At 37.4% G+C, this 20774-nt stretch overlaps 1 protein-coding gene across 1 annotated transcript in view; it reads right to left on the reverse strand.

Annotated features, from left to right (window-relative positions):
- The window catches only part of LOC124171200 (disks large homolog 5), a 126839-nt gene that overhangs the window by 45539 nt on the left and 60526 nt on the right, over positions 1-20774 (reverse strand). Inside the window, exon 21 of the mRNA XM_046550340.1 lies at positions 16036-16534. Within this exon, the coding sequence (XP_046406296.1) occupies positions 16036-16534 (499 nt within the window). The remainder of the gene's footprint in view (positions 1-16035; positions 16535-20774) is intronic.

Consider the following 20774-nt stretch of genomic DNA (forward strand, 5'->3'; position numbering starts at 1 on the left):
CATTTTCTTTAAATGCTCATTGTAAGCTATCTATGCAGCATTATAAAATTTTTTTTTCAATCCAGTCTGAGAAGAAACACTAGTAGTCTTTTTATTTTAGAGTCACCTTGTCTGCTTCTTTGTCAATATCCTATACTCATCAATTTTAGTATTTTCAGGCCTTAATCTGTGGCCAAATAGTGTACCTACCCACGATTTACGTTAACGTTAACAATAAATTAATGGATATCCTAAAATCGCAAGAACTTTTTTCTCTGAATCATAGAAAACTGATACATGGAGATAAGTATTTTGAAATAATAAACTATTTTGGCCATCAATCTGAATTAGTGAGTAGCTCCACTATCTGAAAGAATTGTTTTCCAGAGGCATACAACGATGAGAATTGTACCGTTTAAATGAGTTTTTTATAACTCCAGTTCTAAACTAGGGAGTTGGCATGTAAGGCAAAACACAGTTCCCGGTCAGAGACTAAAAGAGAATTGTACAGTTTAAATGAATTTTTCTTATACATTTTTGAATTAACCCTTTCGAAACCGTGGAGTTTTCGTCCTAGCATGACTGCTGCACTGAGCTGCAAGAGACTCTTCTTTTCCCTGGTATGGAGCATTTTCGTGAGACATTCGTTAAGAAGGGTCTCGCGGATAATCAAAAGCTCTCAGCTTGAACCATTTTAGACCTCTCCCAGCTGGGACTCCACATTATCTCAGACTCCGAGAGTAGTTGTGCTCCCTCCTTTTTGGGTTAACAACCCTACCTGCGGCATTGGTTCGCGGTCAACTGCTTGCTTGATGGATTGCTTATATGTATTTGGTACATGGATAATTGTTGCTTGTACGTAAAGTGCAGACTTTGAATTGAACTCCTCATTTTTTTTAGCATTGTCAACTTTTAAACGAAGTTCTAATGTCAATATGAACGCATTTAATGCAGCAACAATTTCCATGTTGATGTTCATACAGAACTCGAGATTTAAGTATTATATTTACTGTAGAATTTCGTTTATTAACTGTAAACACTGCTCAAATGACAAAGAATTCAATTCTTTGAGTATATTCCTTGAGAAAAGAAATATTTATTTCGAAACCTGAATGGATAAACAATAGGGTAGTTTCCTTCATCAAAGAAAACGAAAGGCATTGATTGCGATTCGTTACCCACCATTAGTGTATTCACAATACACAAATTATTTGGTTTTTGAAATACCGGTTTAGACGAATGGCAAGGGTCAAATTTTATCCTCATTTGAAAAAGGCCAGATTGGCGCCCATGCGATGCCACTCCGCATGACGTCACAGGGACCTAGTTTCTACACGAGAGGATAGGAGTTATACATCGTCTGAGGCTACCAATGCATGCATGAGGCACAGAGCTCAGGGAAACATGTCTTAATAATCACCTATTAAAACTGGCTAAGTTCCGAAAGTTTTCTTCGTTTGATAAGGTATTAATAAACCTTTTTTAAGCCAAGCGCTACCATCCAGCAAGGTACTCAGCTATCCGCTAGCATCCTGCGATGTATCAGCGCTAAGCCTCGCCGTAAGAAACCCTCCGACAAAACTATGCTGCTTTTGTCTCCCAGGTCAAGAATCGTCCACACGTATATTTTCGTCTTTAGTAGGGAAATGGTTAATTAACCTAAACCGAAATTCTTAGATATTTAAAAAAATAATTTCAGTTCTTGTGCAACTGTGGTCTAACTCCTTAAAATTATATTCTATGACTCATGACCTGATGTCTTTGAAACAGTTGAATTTATGCAATATATAGTTACTTCCAAATGATTCAAAAATTTGCCCCATCATATTCTAGAATAATCACTGATTTTGATTAATGTTTTAAGATAAAAATTCATCATTCTGTCGCTTTTGACAATTTAGGTTGAGGCCAAGATCAACATCGAATAGATAATCAGTTTGATTAAGTGAAATACACTTTTTCCATCACATTCTTCAAGTAAAAGCCTGAAGCGTAAATTTATGAAGTGTTGCTGAAAGATTTTCCACCATCCATCAAACTATTACTTAATAGCTTTAGCAAGAGAAAAGTTAAACGGTGTTTAACTGATAGGCCTAAATATACCTACCTGAAGTGAACTTCATTTGCAATAAATATTTAGGGCCAGTCCTTGAAATGGGGAAGTAGGTACACATATGTGCAGACAACAATGAATTTATTAAAGATCAGCCTTCTCCCAAAGCTTGAAATGAGTTTTAAAACACTTCTCTCTTTCGCATAGTTGATGCAAATAATATTCAGGAAAATACTCGTCCCAGGGTAGACTCTTATATACAGCCATTTTGTCAAAAGAGCTATAAGTAGTTCAATTCATGGATGAAGGCAATACTTTACAGAATTTCATAAAGTCTGACATAACAAAATAAGACAACTTTCTACTTTCCACACAGCTTTGTATGTATCCCGGATTTCAACGACTATGTTGACTCCCCCTTAAAAATTATGCTTACCCATTGTAATGAAAACGGGTACTCATTAAGCTATGTGGAAAGTACAATGTTGTTTCATTTACCATGTGTACCTATCAGGGTGAGGACTGCCCACTCTAAAAAATATAAATAATATTTTTTAAACTATGGATGACAACTCATTTCAAAACACTCATTTCTCACCTTATGTATTTCATTATATTATGAAGGGGGAAATTCTGGGCAGCAATTGTAAACAATTTTTGAGATGCTTTTGAACACAAGCTTTATGTTATCCACGAGGGTATGAAATACACAGACCTCTAATTTAACTGAAAAATGCTAAATACAGCCACATCTAATAGTTTTATCCAAAATTTGAAATAACCAAAAGTTAAAACAGTAAAATTTCCCATTTATTGACATAATAGTTAAGTTTGTATGCCAAATGGTTTTCATGGTTATTGGTTTTATTGAGCAAAATCTTCTATATTTTTTCAAAAAATCATATTTTCACCACCACAATGTTGAGTTAAAAATTTGTAAATATCATTTTTAGATCATGTAGCAACTTCTGGGGGTATTACAATATTTCTCTTATACCTTGTGACCACCCTAGAGAGCGAGCACAAGATAGGGAAAATAGATGTTCATTTTAAATTTGTGTCTACCATGGTTTGGCATGCAAAGAAGACAAACCACATAAAGGCCCTCTCCCATCTCCTTCCTGACAGACAGCTGTGCCAACCTCCACTCAGTTCCAATTAACTACACCCACTGCATCTTGAATTACACTTCTTACCTGATGGAATTGAAATCATCAGAGTCAGTCATTAAATTTGACTTTGTGAAAAATTTCCAATTTTCTTTATCATGATATACTACAAAATTAGGCCTGAAACAAATCATTTTAAGGGAGTTTTGCATTTCTGACACAATACAGAAGTGATACTAAATGATATCTAAATATTCAATGAAGAAGCTTTGAATTGGTTTCCCAAACAAAAAGTGGATGGTAAACTTCACTAAAGGAGGGCATGATAGATTAAATTATGGGGCAAAAGATAAAAAAAAGAATTCATCAATAATAAAGCGTAATATTTTTAAAAAATTGAAGGGCAAAATGAGGAAAAATGAAAAAAAAATAAATATTATTATGCAACTATTCATTTTAAACTAGCTATCACATAAAAGCGATATAGTAAACCATTAAGAGCTGGGAAATTTTTTTCTCACATTCATCGATAACTGACCATATGAAGCCAAATCCATTTATACCCTAGCAAATATTCCACTTTTGCTTGATGTTCACGTATGTTCATTTAAAACAAGAGCTAATGCTTTTAGAAACTTCAAAATAAATTCTGAAATATATCTGTGGTATTGTTGTGTGAGTGAGCCTGAAAACATTTGGTTTGACATGAAGCAGCATGTGATGCTCGAACTACAAGTTAAATACAGTGCAACCTCGATATAACGACACCCCACGGTGCACTAATAAACACTCGCTATAGCGAATTGTCGCTTTACCGGAGGTGGAGCAAATAATAGCCAATATACCTGTTGCGAACAGATATACAGGAACAGGAGTGGTGCGGCGACAGATAAACATCTATCCGATAAACGTAAGCATAAATCCAGACGAAAGGCGATGTTTTTTTGCATCACTTAATTTCCTTACTCAAATAACGACTAACTATTCAAACAATTTATAAGCGCCGCACTGAATAAAAATCATGCAAAGCATTGTTTCGTCAATCATTATATTTATCGAACGACAGTTTACCACACAAATTTAAGACTGAGCACTCTTTTAACTTCATTTCTAACAGATCGCTATCAATTACAGAGGTTAAGGAGTCTTGATGAAAGTCTTCCGGCGGTGAAACCCTCGCTATGGCGAGAGCCAACACCGAAAGGGTCTCGTAAAAACGAATTTTTTAACACGCTTATTATAGGGTCAATTGACGGTGCATCGGCTATCTCTCGTAATAGCGGGGGTGTCGCTATAGCCCGTACTCACTTTAACGAGGTTCCACTGTACTCCACTTAGTTAATTTTCATAAAAATTGATGAAAATTTTCATTACAAATTGTCATTCAATTTTTGTATAGAATGTTTGTGCACTCTAAATTTTTTTTAAATAGCAATATTTCGCATAATAGTTTTGGCTAAATCAAAAGTATTATTTTTACAACTTTGGATTAAGGCAATGATAATCTTAGACAAAATTATACAACACTAAGAGTTAACTAGACATTCAAAAAACACATGAATACCCATATTTTTGCTCATGCATTTAGGGAAATCGTACTTAAATTGAGTTTTGGAGATTAAGTACCAGAGTGGAAAAAATTAATGCAAAGCTTATTGTCATCTTAGGGTTGCTCAGTAGAACTAATCACAAAAGCAAGACTTCCAAATTATTTTCCCAATTAAGGTTGTCATAGAATTGGGAATTTTCAAATTTCATGACCTTCACATCTGTTAAATCAACACACCTGCAGGTAACAGTTAGGGGTTCTGAAGCATGGCAGGGCAGTTGACAAGAAAATAACAACACACAAATGTTGTTATTTTCTTGTCAACTGCCCAAATAGATATACAAGGAAAGAGTAGAATTTCAGCTGATTATAATTTTCAGCAATGAGGGTTAGGCATTTCAATGGTTATATGTAATGGACCTCTGGACCTCCTACTTTGTTTTTCAAGGACTGAATGATCTGAATAACAGTCCAAATTTTGAGCACTGCATGCAACTTAGGTAAGAAGTCAGATTTACCAAAGATCAATTTTGTGTTCAAGCTAATGTAATGTCAAGAATATCTTCCACATTTGCAGATCCTCTTACGGTAGAGGAGTTCACTTCAGATGAGAAGACGTGGAGAAAAACATAGATCAAAAAAATTTTGAGTAAGTAATCCTAGTTTGGTATTTCACACATTGCCATATTACTATGCTCCAACTGAATTCCAAAGATGATAATTAATTTAACGTTTTAAAATACGGTCAAAGTTGGAAATTTTCCAGCTGCTAGAACCTTAGGGGGGAAATTATTTGAGAGACTGGCTTTTGCAAGTACAGTAAAGTCTCGATTATATGAAGTCAGCAGGACCCGAAAATTGGCACTTCATTTTATACAATTTCGTAATTTCAAACATTTTTAATAAAGTCGCGAAAAAATGTTTGCTTTTTTCCCACCGCCATTTTTTTGTCTTTGCGGACTTTGCGGAATTTGTGGTGATTATTTATGCTAGAATTTTATGAAAATAAATTTTTTATATATAAATATCAACGATCTTAGCGATAAGGAAATTCTCGTCCATTTTAGAAAACGTAATCAAATAACGAATTAAAAATTTTTGTACAAAAATTTAATCTTAGATATTTGTGGTCAGTAGTGAATAGCAACAATTATCTGCACATAAGATAGATATTTGTTTCCAAGGCCTAAGATATAATTTTAATGGCAGCTGGCCTGACCACCATTTACGTCGCCTATTGCTCATTGTCAGTGACAAGAAAAAAGAAAACACAAGGCTCTTAGCCCTTTTCCAAAATAAACTTTGAATATTAATACATATTTCAATTCCTTCTGTATTGTAAGGTGAATTTATGATCTTTTTAATTAGTTACTTTCATTATGATTCGGTTACAATCATAAATTACGTACGATATGATTTTCTACTACCAAATGTTTGAAGTAAATTCTTTTTGGGCTCTCCGTCCGGCTGCCATGCCATCGTCTTTAGGGATGTTAAAATGGAAGACTTTTTATTCGTCATCAAGGCTATTGATGCCAGGTGTGAGGTGCCATGTTTATATAGTATCTCTTTCTTCTTCTATGCTGACAGGAGCAAGGCTCCTACCAGAGAAAGGCTGGAGAAGCTTTATTCATTATTGTCGAAATAAAGAGAGAAAAATTATTATCCACATAATTTTTTTCCTAAAACACACGTGATCTCACTTCTCAACATATTTAGGTGAAGTATTGGTTCACTTGCGCGAATTCTCAAAAATGATACCCCAAAACATGTACCTTAACCTCAATTACTTTCTGTGTTTCTTTCTCCATCGTATTGATAATTATGCAAAGTATCTTTAATATAGAAAATGGATTTTCTTAATTTTAGCATCAAAAATTAGTCAGCCATAATCGTAAATAAATAGTTGCATGGAAAAGACAAAGTAAATAACTAATTTCGATTGAAAAGTCTGCAGAGAAGAAGAGAGACCATTTTATAAATGCAGCATCTCTTACCCCGTAGATATCAATGGCCATGATGATGATGGAAAAGTCTACAGTTGAAACGTCGGCATAAATGTAGATGGAGTGTCTTACCCGGAGAGAAACCAGAGAAGAATTTAATTCGATCATTAATTAGTTTTTTCTTCCTTCCACGCAAATATTTATTTCCATTATTGGCAGATTGTTAACACTAAAGTTAATTATTTCTTGTTTTTAATTCATTTAATTCATTACTTCTTTTAATTAATTAATTGTTTCTAGAACTAAAACTAAAAAAAACTTTCTGTATCAAAGTTGCATAACATCATTTTAAATACAGTAAAGAATGAAACCCGAAAACTAAAGGAGGCCAACGTACAGAGATATCATTTTCAGAGGTTCACGACAGTAAACCAATATTGAAAAGTTACAAAGCTACACGATGTTTGGAAAATAATGAGCCCAAAACACAACGTATTTCTGGCATCATTTAAGTTTGTATAGCATGTTTATAGTAGTTTAATAAAATCAATAAATAAGCTCATATTTTCAGATTGACACCAGGTTTTGGCTCAATCTTTACAAATATTAAGCTGATTGCTAATGGCTAATTTTATAATCCCATGATCATTAAAAAATCAATTTAAAAAAGTTGGTGTTTCATTCAGTTTTCCCCAATATGCGACTCATCCTTCCTAACTAGGCTAAAATGATTAGGGTCAGTTACGGGATAAGCGAGGCAGGTAACCCAGCCGTGCCTTTGGGTGAACGGAATGGGAGGGGATGCTAATCTACCAAGTCTCACGGGAGCTAGGACAGACTAAAGTAAGGTCAAGAGAAGACAAAACACGTGTAGTAGCCAATAAAATTAATGTGAACAACAATGTTTTCCTCTTCATTTCCCTGATAATGGAAAAAACTTCTCCAACCTCTCTTTAGTTGGAAACTTGTCCCTGTTGCCATGAGAGATGAACCATGTCCTTCTCCGCAACCGAAAAACATTCAAAGGGGGTGGGGTTAGTAAGAGTGGGATGGGTGTTGCCTGGTCAAGGAAGTGGAGGCAGGATAAAGAGAGGTGCAGAGGGCAGAAGGATGAGGGGTGGGTAAAGGGCCTCCAGCCTTGCTAGAGACAATGCTAGGGGCCATGTGTTTTTACGTTGCACTTAAGCTTAGTCACCAGAGGGAGGGGGAGAAATGCTAGGGGAAGGGGGTTTGGGATGCATAAGTTGGGTGTCGGGAAGGTCAGCATAAGGCTGTAGCAGAGAGTAAACAAAGGTTTTGGAAAGAAAGATCTCTGGTAATGGGGGAATAGGGAGGAGTGCTAGATAAAAGTTCATGGTTAGAATTGGAAGTGCCTCTTCATTACGAGTAGCCTGCAAAATAATTTGGTGGTAAATAGAGCCCAATATTTAAGATACTCCTCCTCAATTTCATCTTCGCTGTCACTGCTGTCACGTCTAGTCCTCGCCGCTACTTAGTCTCTCCTATTTTTTGCTTACACATTCACTAGGCACCGACTGAAGCCATTCACACATTCTCTCATGAATTTCGTTCAAGCCCATTATGCATTATTCAGCACTTCCAGGACAAAAGACAGCCAGACACTGCCACCCTCGTGGATACATACATAACAAGGTGTTAACGTGAAAACTTAATGCACGGAATCATCAAATTCCTGTTCAAATTAGCAATAAAGGAGCCATTTCGCCCTCAATATGGGCTTGCGTACAAAGTATTAGGTATATGACTAGCAATATCCTTACTACATCTCCCCACCTCTCGTTGTTGACAACTGCAGTATTTTCCTTGATCTTTCCACAACCAAACTTTAAGATAAAGAATATTTCCCCTATCATTGAGGGACTTAATTTTCTTCCTTCCTCAAATTTCCAACTGTTGATTTCAAAAGTGGTGTCATGAGGTCACTTATTTACCAGTACGGGCATTGAAATTTGAGCAATTTGACGGACTGGCAAGATTTTTTTGGTATGATTCAATTACGTAGGGTTTAAATAGGGGTGTAAGAAATACCCTGCAAGACCTTTTTCACACGTTGAACTACTAAGTATTGTCGACACGATGTTTATGAGTAGGCTAGTAAATAGGGGCATTGCGTCAGCCACGATTATTTTACCAAACTCCTACTTCCCCTCAGTTCCCAGCGTAAGTTTAAGGTGAACCCTTTCCCTCCAAAGTTGCACTATCACTTACGATTTCACACTTTTGATGGACCAGAGTCAGTTTAGCTACTTGCGTCGGCATAACTAGTTTTGTTGACAAATTGTTCGCTGTGATTCGTATAAATGAATTCCATTTGCTCCTGGGGACTGAGCCCGATCTTCGTACTTTGAAAACATTTCGTATTATCGAATGGCACCATGTATTTACCATAGGCTTTTTGCCAGGACCACAATTTCACTACATATTATTGAAACTTTTGTAATATCCTGCTTCATATAATCGAGAGTTTAATGTTCCATATTTTTTATCTAGTCCCACGCCAAATTTTTGAGGCATGACTATGTATTAGAAAATTTGTCTTTGGTGCAGACCAACTCTTCACCTTCCGTCGGGCGCAATGGATCTGACAGGCACAGCACAATTTTTTTTTGTTTTGACACTAAGTGGCATAGACCCTTGACACTAAGTGGCATAGACCCTTGACACTTATGGTAGCTTTTTGTTTTGACGTACTCTATGCAGCCATTTACTTTTCGCATTTATGTCAACAGATCATGGGCGGATTATTCAGCATATTAAAGCAAAATAATAGCAAATTAAAGGCATTATTAGATAAATAAGATAGCAAAATAAAAAGTACTGATTTTTTGCTATCATTTGAATTCACATACTAAAATACACTACATATAATAATACTTAATAGTAGTGATGGGTCGATTCCAAAATTTTATCGATTCTGATCCCAATTCTGACAATTCGATTCCGATTCTACCGATACCTATTCCATCGATTCTGACGCCATAGGCTCCAAGAAAAATATCACTTATAACTACAAGGGAGAGCCCTGAGTAGTCGTATTCACAGTTATCATAAAGATTAAATACTATGTATATGAATCATGGAATATTTGGCCCTTTCAAATTCTCAATCAGAAAAACCAACATGCTCATGCTCAGCCAGCAGGTTTTGATGTCTCCATGTTATAGTATTACTGCCTGCAGAAAATTGCCTTATGCTACACACTTGTGTGACTGGGCAAGTACTTTCCTACCAAAATTGCAAGATTTCGGAAACTGGAATTTTTATTAAAAACAATATCATCGATATTTATGGATCTTGAGTCCTCATGGAACTCAAGTGAATAAGCGAATGGACTAAAGAACTTAGCTTTAGTTTTGTAGAGCCAAAAAAATCTATACTTCTCACATCGTTTCATCATCCTTAAAAACTCTAGTTTTTTTTTAGGTTCAAGAAAGAAACTAAACGCTACAAATGAAAATCACATCGGACGGATGCAGTAATACAAAAGACTAAAAGATGCCTTGTGGTGTGAAAACTCCCCTTTCCGCGCAACTCACCTCGGCAAAGGTGGAAAGGGAAAAAGGGTATCGGTTGTTGCCTTTCGAGGAAACAGTTTATTTTCCTCTCTCTTAAGCATGCCAACTTAATGTCTTCACTTTACTTCACTACCCGAGCCATATTTCTTATGCGTGGGATGGTTCCGAAAAATATCCAATCCTTAGTATTTTCACTCGAGTAATGCGTTAAATGTAGAGATGGGTCGAATAGCAGATTTCTCGAATTCGAATATCGAATTCGAATATTAAATCATTGCTCGAATATTCGAATACCTCGAATACTAAATGATGAATGCTGGTATGTTTGACTCGGTTGCCTATGCAGCAGGAAACACAAGATTTTGGGGAGTAATTTTGATTTCCTTTAAATGATTCGAACAGGAATTTAGCTGATTAATGAATATTTTAATTTTATGGAAACAATTGGGCATATAATTAATTCAACTAACATCGCTTTACCCTCACTCCTGCTGCCAAGTGCTAGCTGACAATCTGAGGCATTTTGCAAAATACAAGCTCTTTTCCACCGGATTTTCTTCAATTATTTTGTTAGTTTTTTTTTTGTTAGTTATTATTATTAGTCCATCTTTGGGAGTTCTCACGAGATAAGAAGATGAATTGGAATTGCTATCAGGGAGAAACCAAATATACTGAGAAAATATCCCTTTGTCTGGGACTGTAACAATAAAGATTTATAGCACCACTCATAAATTGTAACTTGATATATGTTTTCGGGTATTATGACATTTATTTCTTTGCGTAAAATGCTTAAATAAACTCAGAAATACGTCGTGTTTGGTCTCATTCTTTTTGAAATTACGCGCACATTACTAATATTTCAATTCAATAAAGGTGTAACATCAATTGACGAAAGTCATTCTTAGACACCTTTTGTGCTAATAGATGACTCATGCAGCGGTTGACCTCCACAGAAATGGGGAACTTCCAAGCTGGTAGGAAAAAAAAGGTCAGTGGGGGAGAAAAGGGAGGGCCCGAAAGACGTTTCTATTGTTCTCGTGTAACTTGGTATTTTTTCGAAGCTAAGGTCTTCGTAATATGATCCCTGCGCGAGCTGTGACCTTTTTTTTATTTCGAAGAAGAGGAAAGCCTCAGAGGGGGGGCTAGTGCTGAATGGAGAGGGATACCGGATCTTGGGAAATGCGCTAATGTAAGTATCCCACGTTACTCACACAGCTGTTGACCTCCAGAAATGGGGAACTTCGAAGCAGGTAGCCAGAAAAAGGTCAGAGGGTGAGAAAAGGGGGGAGGGCGTGAAACACGTTTTTATTGTTCTCGTAACTCGATATTTTTTTCGAAGCTAAGGTCTTCGTAATACGATTCCTGCGCGAGCTGGGACCTTATGTTTCATTTCCGAGAAGAGGAAAGCGTCAGAGTGGCTGCGGCGAGTGCTGAATGGAGGGGGATAGCGGATCGTGGGAAATGCCCTAAGGTTGCTATCCCACGGCACTGAGGTTCTCCTGGTGGGGGGAATCGGGGATTTTCGGATTTTTTCACCCGACCATTTTCGGTTCCCCTCGTCGAACTCTTTTCTCCGCTAAAATCCACGAATTTGATGTAATTCGTCAACTTGCGTAAAACGGCGCAGCGAGCACTAAACGACTAGAGTTCTCTTCATTTTTCCGAGTCAACTACCAACGACGTGCGTGCGACAGTGTATGACGCGAAATTCAAAGTATTCGAGGTATTCGAGGCGGTACTTTTCGCATAACTATTCAAAACCTCGAATATCGAATACTTTCTAATATTCGAGGTATTCGAGTATTCGCGGATACTATTCGCACAACTCTAGTTAAATGGTCAAGTCGATCTATACATAACCCTTTTTAACACCCTCAGTTTAGTGTTTTAAGTCAATGAAGACGATTATCCGTGCTTTAAATGACGATTTTCAAGACTAAAGTTTTAAAAAACTTGAAAAATCGGCCTCAGTTACCGAGCCCCTGAGTTCCGTGGTGAGTAGCTCAGCCTCGACGCGCCATTGAAAAATCGCTCTTATTTCCTTCGTCGCAAATATTTTTTTTCCAAGATTTCTAATTAGTACTCTTTAGAAATCTCTACTTTATACTGTGGTTCAAATTATCCGAGTTATATTTTTTGTAAACGAAAGATAATGTCTACTTTATGTCAAATTTCAAGTGAAAAACGGGTAGACCATTTTGCATTGTAAAACCAGACAGATGAAAGCCAAAACCTTCAAAAGTCATAGGAAGTATAGGCAAAGCACCAGGTGAAAGGAATATTGCATTTTTTTATTCCATAAAAATCATACCAACGCAACACCACCTGGATAAATTTAAAAAATTTTGAGGATTAACGAGATCGCACGTGGTTTTGAAAAGTTGGTCATGTTTGGGCCACTGTATCATCACTAAAGGGTCGTATTTATGTAAAATGGCATATAAATCTATATCTGGTAATAATTTATGAGTATTTACACTACATTTCAAGCCTCTCTCCCCAAAAAGGTCATTTTGGACTTTGTTCCAGCTTTTTCCAATTTCGGACCGGTGTGCACCAGGTTGGAAGACGATCGGCCACAGCGGCTGGCGTAAAATTCGGCACCCACTTCGACAATATAGAGCATACAGCAAGCTGAAACTACCAGGCCAAGGCATTAGAATGACTTATCGGCTTTAAAAACTGTATTACCACATGAGTTTCATGATAGCACTACCTGTCGGCAGATTGCTGGACCTACTAGCCTCAAAACCTCTGTAACCGTAACTTACTCGACTCGACATTTGTAATGCTACTCGAAACGCTCAAGTTGAGTACCACCGATTCGACTCGAACTTTCAAGTACTCGCACATCCCTAGAAGATTATGTGTTTTGTTATTACAACTACGCGGCATGAAAATTCAAATGACTGTTGGAAACGGGGTCGTATATAAATTTGTGGTTTGAAGTACTACTGGAATCGGAATCGATTTTTCACCTTGGCAAAGTACTAATTTTCGATTCCATTTCTTGGCTGAGAATCGAGGAATCGAACCGACCCATCACTACTTAATAGCCTAGAGAGCACGTTCAATAGAGCCTTGCAGAATTGGTCCGGGGCCGTGTGACGGCATTTAAGGGAGTCTATGCATAGCACGAAAGACATCATGTAAGTGTTCAACTATACTAATAATGGTGCTTTAAACTTTAAAGCTGGACTACTGAGCCAAGCTAAGAGTTAACAATGATTTTTTACACCTGTGCCAGTCAGGCACAATGCACCTGAACTCAGCAATCCCAATATTGCGCCTGACAAAAGTTGAAAGTTGCAGCTGCTCGACATGGCTAGTGCTAATTTTGTACAACCAAACAAACTTTTTTGCTAGATAAACAAGTATTAAGCCTAGCATGTTGATTGTTGTTTTAAAATTCATTCTCAATGAAATAGAAGATTTATAAAAAATTAATTGCACTTTCTCTACTTCTGACAGGGATGCAGCTAGGAATTAAGGCTGGGGGGGTTAGGTGCAACTAATACCAGGGAGTGTGGAGGTATGGAATACCCACCAGGATAAATGGTAGGTGCAAGATTAATAAATTGCAGAATTTTAAGATAAACGGTTCAAAATGGTGAGTTTCACGGCTTTCTGAGGGATATTTTTTTCATCTTTATACTATTCTATTAGTAATATCAATCCAATTAAGTAAAATGGATTGAGCTTAAAAATTTCTCTGAGCTCTGGGGAGGGTTTTAACCCCCAAAATCCCCCCCTTGCTGCACCACTGCTGCTGACCATGTGTACTGTGTTCATTTCTAATGTGTTCAGCTGAAGCACATGTTGGGAAATCAAGACAACCAATCTAGGCAATAATGCCATATCATTTTTAAGGATATGACAATGTAAACACAACAGGTAGAAAAAATTATGATTTGGGGTTTGTGATGGTGGCTTTAAAAGTTTGCTTGGAGATAAGAAGGAATATTTTTACTAAAACAAAAGAATCGTCATGATCAGAATCTTCAAATTTGCAATTCTTGAAATTGTTTGTTCAAAAAGCATGGTTTGTGGGCAGAACATGAAAGAAATATGCTCTGCTTCCAAGTAACAATATAAGCATTTTAAACAGGCTTTGGAAATGATAATAATGTCTGACCAGCTGCCCTTGACAATAATGTTCAGATTGCCTGTCACCACATTCATGCTTAAATATGGTCCTCTAACAACTTCTCCCCAGAGATTTTGGGGATAAATGGGGCAACTGTAATTGGAGGTACATGATAGTTCTCAGATAACAATGACCTTTGTGTTAATTTTTTCCACCTCAGCATATAAAATCATAAATTCCTTCCGTGAAAAATATTACTCAAACGCTTTGGAAACATTAATGAATGATGAATTTTTCAAAGCATTAGTCTTGTTAAGTTCATGCACTGTTTCCTTCACGCTTTTCTCATCTTTTGGCACTATGAAATGAAAGCATGTAATGTTATCTACTGATGTGCGCAGAGATTCCCATCATGAGATAAAAATGGAGGCATTCTTGTAGTGTTCTCTTTTGTCACCTCGCACTTTGGTGGTATCCCACAAATTTGAATTTTGAACTATTTGCACAGAGGAAGTGAGAAGAAATCATTAGGAGCTTTCACCCAAAAGTTGGTTTGTATACAGGAGTGTGAAAAGGATCTCCCAATTCTAAGCAACAAGTGTGTGCTTTAGACATCTGGGGTAAAACAGTATTTCCCAAATCCTCAGCACAACCGAAAGACTATTGCTGGGGGTTTCTTAAGGCTTCACCCAGCATTTTATCAGTCCTTGCCTTTTCACCACATATTCCAGAAAATATTTTGCTTTTCTCCAACTTTTCTGTGATTAACGGAATTGTGGAAGCTCTGATGTTGGAGTGAAAAATTGTAAGAATGATATTAATCTATGATGGAATGGTTTAAGTATTCCTGAAAAAATTATAATACTTAAATGTAAATTCCACTAATATTGAAAAACTTGAGTTTGGAGACAATGTTAAGTGCAATTTCATTCCCAGTGGTTACCCTTCTTCAACCCCAGTTCATGCCATTGAAAATCATTGCCAATTTCTACAAGACATTTGGATGAATTGTGTACATGCGTCACTCAGAAAAATAAGTGCAAAAGTTGAGAACTTTCCCTAAGAAAGTGCAAAATAATCACATTTAGCCCAGGGTACACAAATTTTTTTCTAAAATCATGGATGTACTAGGTAATTTAATAAAGTTATATTAGATGTAGAGCCAATGCCCGCAAAAGCTACATTCAAAAAGGTCCCTCCATTATGATAAATTCATTGTAGTACAATATTCAATAGCAGCATAAAATATTTTTTGGCAACTGGGTTGAAAAACAACCCACTCACCAGAAATGTGTTAAGAATGTCATTTGAAATCATTTCACCTGCCACAGGAAGGGATCAACTGAATAACTACGGAGATTTATATTAAATAATGAGTTTATTGATCTATCATTCTATTAAGGAGTTTAAGACCATTGTTAGGTATATACACAGAATTAGAACAATGAGCAAAGAGAATTGCAAGTATGTCACTATTTTCAACTTCTCTCCTCGAAGGATTTCTAGCAATTTCTAGCCAAAAATAAAATCTCTAGTGCAAAAATCTAGTTTGCTGGATGTTCTAAAGAAATCTTTATACTAGAGTAGTAAAGTTAAGTTACTTTCACCATAACGAATTCCAAGTGAAGCAGATCTACTCATCTACACCACACCCACATCACAATAAATGTTATTGCACACACAGAAAACCAACCTGGGGATGAGATGAGTGTTCCAACGTTAGATGTGTGTCTGAAATGGGCGTGTGGGGTAGAGGGGATTAGGAGCACAACCAACCTGGCGGGCATAGGGGGGCTCGAAGCAGTGCGAGCGTGCCTCAGATGTGTCGCCCGGGGCAGGTGGCAGGAGGAGCGGGGAGGGGGACGACGAGTGCCGGGGTGAGCGCAGGAGAGTGGGGGGCGAAGCGTGGGGGGCGTGGGGGTGAGGGTGTGGGTGGTGCGGCACAAATGGGTCCGAGGGGTATGGGTGCGGAGGCGATGAGAGGGGCCTCCGCGCCCACCCCTCCTCGCTACCCCCCTCCGAGCACCTGCTCCCCCCACCACCCTTTTTCCGCACATAGTACTCCAGCACCTCCCGTCCAATGTTTCCCGACTTGACCGAGAAGTCAATGGTGCCATCATCGGGCTGCTGCGAGACTGGTCCTCGAGGAGATGTTGGCAGGCCTGCAGCTACAGCAAAGAGGGACTTGAAGGGAGCGTGAGAGGGAATTGAGGTGGCGTCCTTGCTGTCCCCTCGTCTCCTTCGCGTCAGGCAGTCACCACCTTCAGGTGGATATCTGTACAAACAATACAGTGAGAGCTCCCAGTTAACAAAGGAAATTAGAAGCGATATGAGAGCAGCTAAAAAATCAAGTCTTGTCGCAGGAAAACATTCAACCAGACATTTTCAAATCTCAAGTTGAGCCAGTGATGGTTAATCAAAGAACTGCACATCATTGGATAATACAATGTTTTAATATTAGTGAACACATATGACTGGTAATACTTATTAATTTAATTGCTCAATTGCCATACTTCTCCAAATAAAGTACCCAGTTCTCACAAAAACTCCTGAGAGAAAACTAATGGTGATGACTGATTTCAAGTAGAGTAAGCTACAAACGGTTGACTTATTAAAACGAATAACATCCTTACAAAGTTTTGTTTTGTGAAATCTGGTCATGGCCCTGACCAAAGAAGTATGTTAATATACAGTACATTAAACCATATTATGTATTTTTTGATGCTACACATTACAAATTTGAGTTGCAGTCCAAACAGTATAAAAAATGTTACCAAGCTTGATGACCATACTAAAGAATATAAAGCATCGTCTGTACTGTAAATCACAAAGCTTAGCCCTACTCTAGAATTTTACAATTTGTGGGCAAATAAATGACACTTAGTAGAAGCAATTATGCAAAAGGAGTGGTTCATCACTTTAGCCTTAAATTTTACAGTTTTGGGTGCTCATGAAGTGTAGCTACAACCAAGATCGGTGATGAGGGGGAGTAACATGGAACAGTTATCATCCACCACTTTCTGCAAGTTCATTTAACCACCATCGCCCTTCAATAATTGTCCTGTTAATAGTCAACCCTTCCAAAATATCATCTGTGATTTTGCAATACATTTACTAGTCAGATGCCATTATAGAGTAAACAATATTTTTGTTCTCTGAATGTGATCATGTAAAGCCACTGACACATATCAAGGTTAAATAGGAATCTCAGGAGAAAAATTGAATGTATGGGGAAACTTGATAAAGATTAATAGATTTTACTAGGGCCAACTGCTATTCAGCAATTCGCAAACTTTTGGCTTGGTATGTTACAAATCTTCATGACATCCAAAATCATATCTAACAATGCCCAGAACACCCGTTAATGTCAAATTCCCTTATTCTAATAATTAGCACATGATGAGGGATATAGGAGTTTCTAGAGAAGGGCATAAGCAGAAGTTTTGAAGACAGGCCGGGGTGGGGAAAGCCTCGGGGCTTGATAAGCACCTCTTAAATTCTCTCTCTCTTAAGATGAGAATTATTAAATTCATTTCTAATTTCACACTGTTAATGTAAGAGCATGAAATGATCTCTCCTAGGTTTTATTGGCAAAAACTACCACTATCATTCGCTTCAAACATGCGGACATACATTCTTGCTACAAACAATTTACACATCACATAATTTTCTGCACATTTCTGGGAGTTTTATAATTTTTTGGTGCACATTTCACTATTGCTTATTTTTTAAAGCATTTTACATAACACTAATCCTTTCCAGACGGTGAAGTTCTTGCCTTAGTGTGACTGCTGTACTGAGCCCCGAGAGATTCTTTTGTCCCCTCCATATGGAGCATTTTTGCAGGACATTCGTGAAGAAGGGTGTTGCGGATAATCATGCACTCTCAGCACCAACCTTTTTCGACCCTTCCTAGCGGGGACTCCGCATTATCTCGAACTCCGAGGGTAGTTAGGCTCCCTCCTTTTGGGGTTTATAACCCTATCAGTGGCTTTGGTTCGCGGTCAATTATGTTTTGTTTCTATGAATTAGGTATATGGATAATTGTTGGTTGAGCGTAAATTGCAGACTTCGAATTGAATACCTCATCTTATTCTAAAAATTGTCAAATTTTGAACGAAGCTCTACCATCAATATTAATGCACTTAATGCAGCAACAGTTTCCATGTTGATGTTTATACTAAAATAAAGATATAAGTTAATATTTATCATAGAATTTCGTTTAAAAATTGTAAAGGCTGCTCAAAAGACAAATATTTCAATTCTTAGTTTATATTTTTTTGAGAAAGGAACAAATATTTATTTCGCAAAATGACTGGATAAACATTCGTATGACCGCGGTCCCTCACCGCTAAGAGGGGTAAGATAAGACGAGGGGTCCAGGTACCTGCTCCTGGATTTCAAGGGTAAAGCCTAAACCCCGCAGTGTTGGGTCCCGAAACAAAGACGTCTTACACCCCCAACCTTCATAAAAGGGAGAGAGCTAGGAAACGTAAATATTCAGCATTCGTTCATTTGCATAAGAAAACCTCAGACGCAAAATATGTGGCTTTTGTCTCCCCGGGTCAAGAAACGTCCAGACACATATTTACGTCTTTAGTAGGAAAAGGTTTAATAAAATTTCAACAGAACAAAATTTCTGATAAAACCAAATGAAGGCAATTTGTTCAAGTTACATACAGTGAGTCCTCGTTTAACGTTGTTGATTCGTTCCTGAAAAAGTCGACGTTAAGCGAAACAACGTTAAACGATGCAGTGTTTCCCATAAGAAACAATGTAAAAAATTTAAATTGGTTCCTAGCCATGTTCCTAACAATCCATTTCTTCGTGAAGAATCCAGAATTTCCCGGGCGAGAATACAAGGAGGCCAATTACCGGAGCCGTAACTTTAAGCAGACTTCGTGACCAATCGGGAGACACCTGAATCAGGCCAAAACGAAAAAAATCTGAATCTGACACTCGGAAGCACGAGGATGAAGGGCGAGTCAATTTTCGTGATGATATGAATTCTTTAACCCGGCGGAAATCGCGTGAAACATTCACTACCGATTATTCACTTCAGCATGATAACGATTCATTCGAAACGAAACGAATTTTCATAACGAAAAGGTTGGGAAGAAGGCATTATTAAATGAAATATAAAAACTAAAAAGAAAGTATTTTCATGGCGAAACATTGATATTTTCAGTAACAGAAGAAATTTTAATTGTAAAAACTCGACCTGCAAACCTAAAACTCGACCGATCTCTCCAGCAGTTGCACCTTCATCAATTCTTTTAATAATACCAAGTTTTTGCTCTAATATCGCCGTTTTTTCCTCACATCTGAAGAACCACCAGGATAGCCACTCTTCTTCGTGGACATTTTTTTCTGTTGGCATCACAAAAATATACGGATAATGGGTAAATGAGGCGATAATTATTCGCTCAGATGCATATTTAACATACGCTACCCACGCCAACCTTTTCTGTCGAACGAAAATTACCAATCGCATTAAGTAATATTTACTATACATCAGATGCGCTTGCGTCCTATTCGCCATTCATTTTTTTTCGCCGCGCATTATTTGAACAACGTTATCGCGAAGCAATAACGACGTTAAATGATAAAGGGTTTCAATTTTTGGACAACGTTATCGTGAAACAACGTTAAACGGGACGACGTTAAACGAGGACACACTGTATATCAATTATTCAAGTATTAACATAATAGAGTGAGCTTGATTGTCTTTGTGAGGAAGACTAGAGCAAAAATTGACCAAACAGTACTGAAATTTGTTTTCAGTTTCATTGTATTAATTTAGACCAATAACAAAATATTTAAGTTCTTCCTGCTTCTTTTTCCCTATAATCAGAATGTATTCTTTGCGAATATGATAGGCAGACGACAAATCCCCGCTACCCTTCATCTATGTACTTCAAGAGCCTTTCCCGAATTGTTGGATTATGAAGTTTCTTTACACTAATTCCAGCATTTAAAAATGCTTCTGTAGTAGGGACAACAAACTCCTCTTTTTCCTTCTTCTTTTTCTTTGACTGAGTAACTGTCTGTTCAAATGATAGCTGTCGTTTTGTGGGTCCCCTTTATTCCGCATGTTCATGTGTATCGCAATTGATGTGCTTCAACAATGTGCCATGTCTTTCAGATTCAAGTCTTTTATCCTAAAATTTACACAGTAATACTTAGTCTTTCACATAAAATCCTTCTGATCCAATTCACTCGCCTTGGTATGAACGTTAACGCTAGGTTAATGGCATTTTAAAATTCCTTTCATTCGTTTGATTTATAAAGCTGTAGGCATGATTGAAAACAGTCCAAACGAAAATCACGACCAATCATCATGACAGTGTTTTCAAACAGAGTACAGAGTAGCAATGGTATAACCATAAGTAATGTATAATTTACATTTTGACCAAAATTTTTCATGTTGTAGGCTCCCTTTTGATAGCCCTCACCTAGGTGCCGAGGGAAGGTAGGTTCAACAAAACTGCTTAGTATTGATTACCCCTGTCGCC

The sequence above is a fragment of the Ischnura elegans genome, chromosome X (genome assembly GCF_921293095.1).
Source record: "Ischnura elegans chromosome X, ioIscEleg1.1, whole genome shotgun sequence".
Lineage (NCBI taxonomy): Eukaryota > Metazoa > Arthropoda > Insecta > Odonata > Coenagrionidae > Ischnura > Ischnura elegans.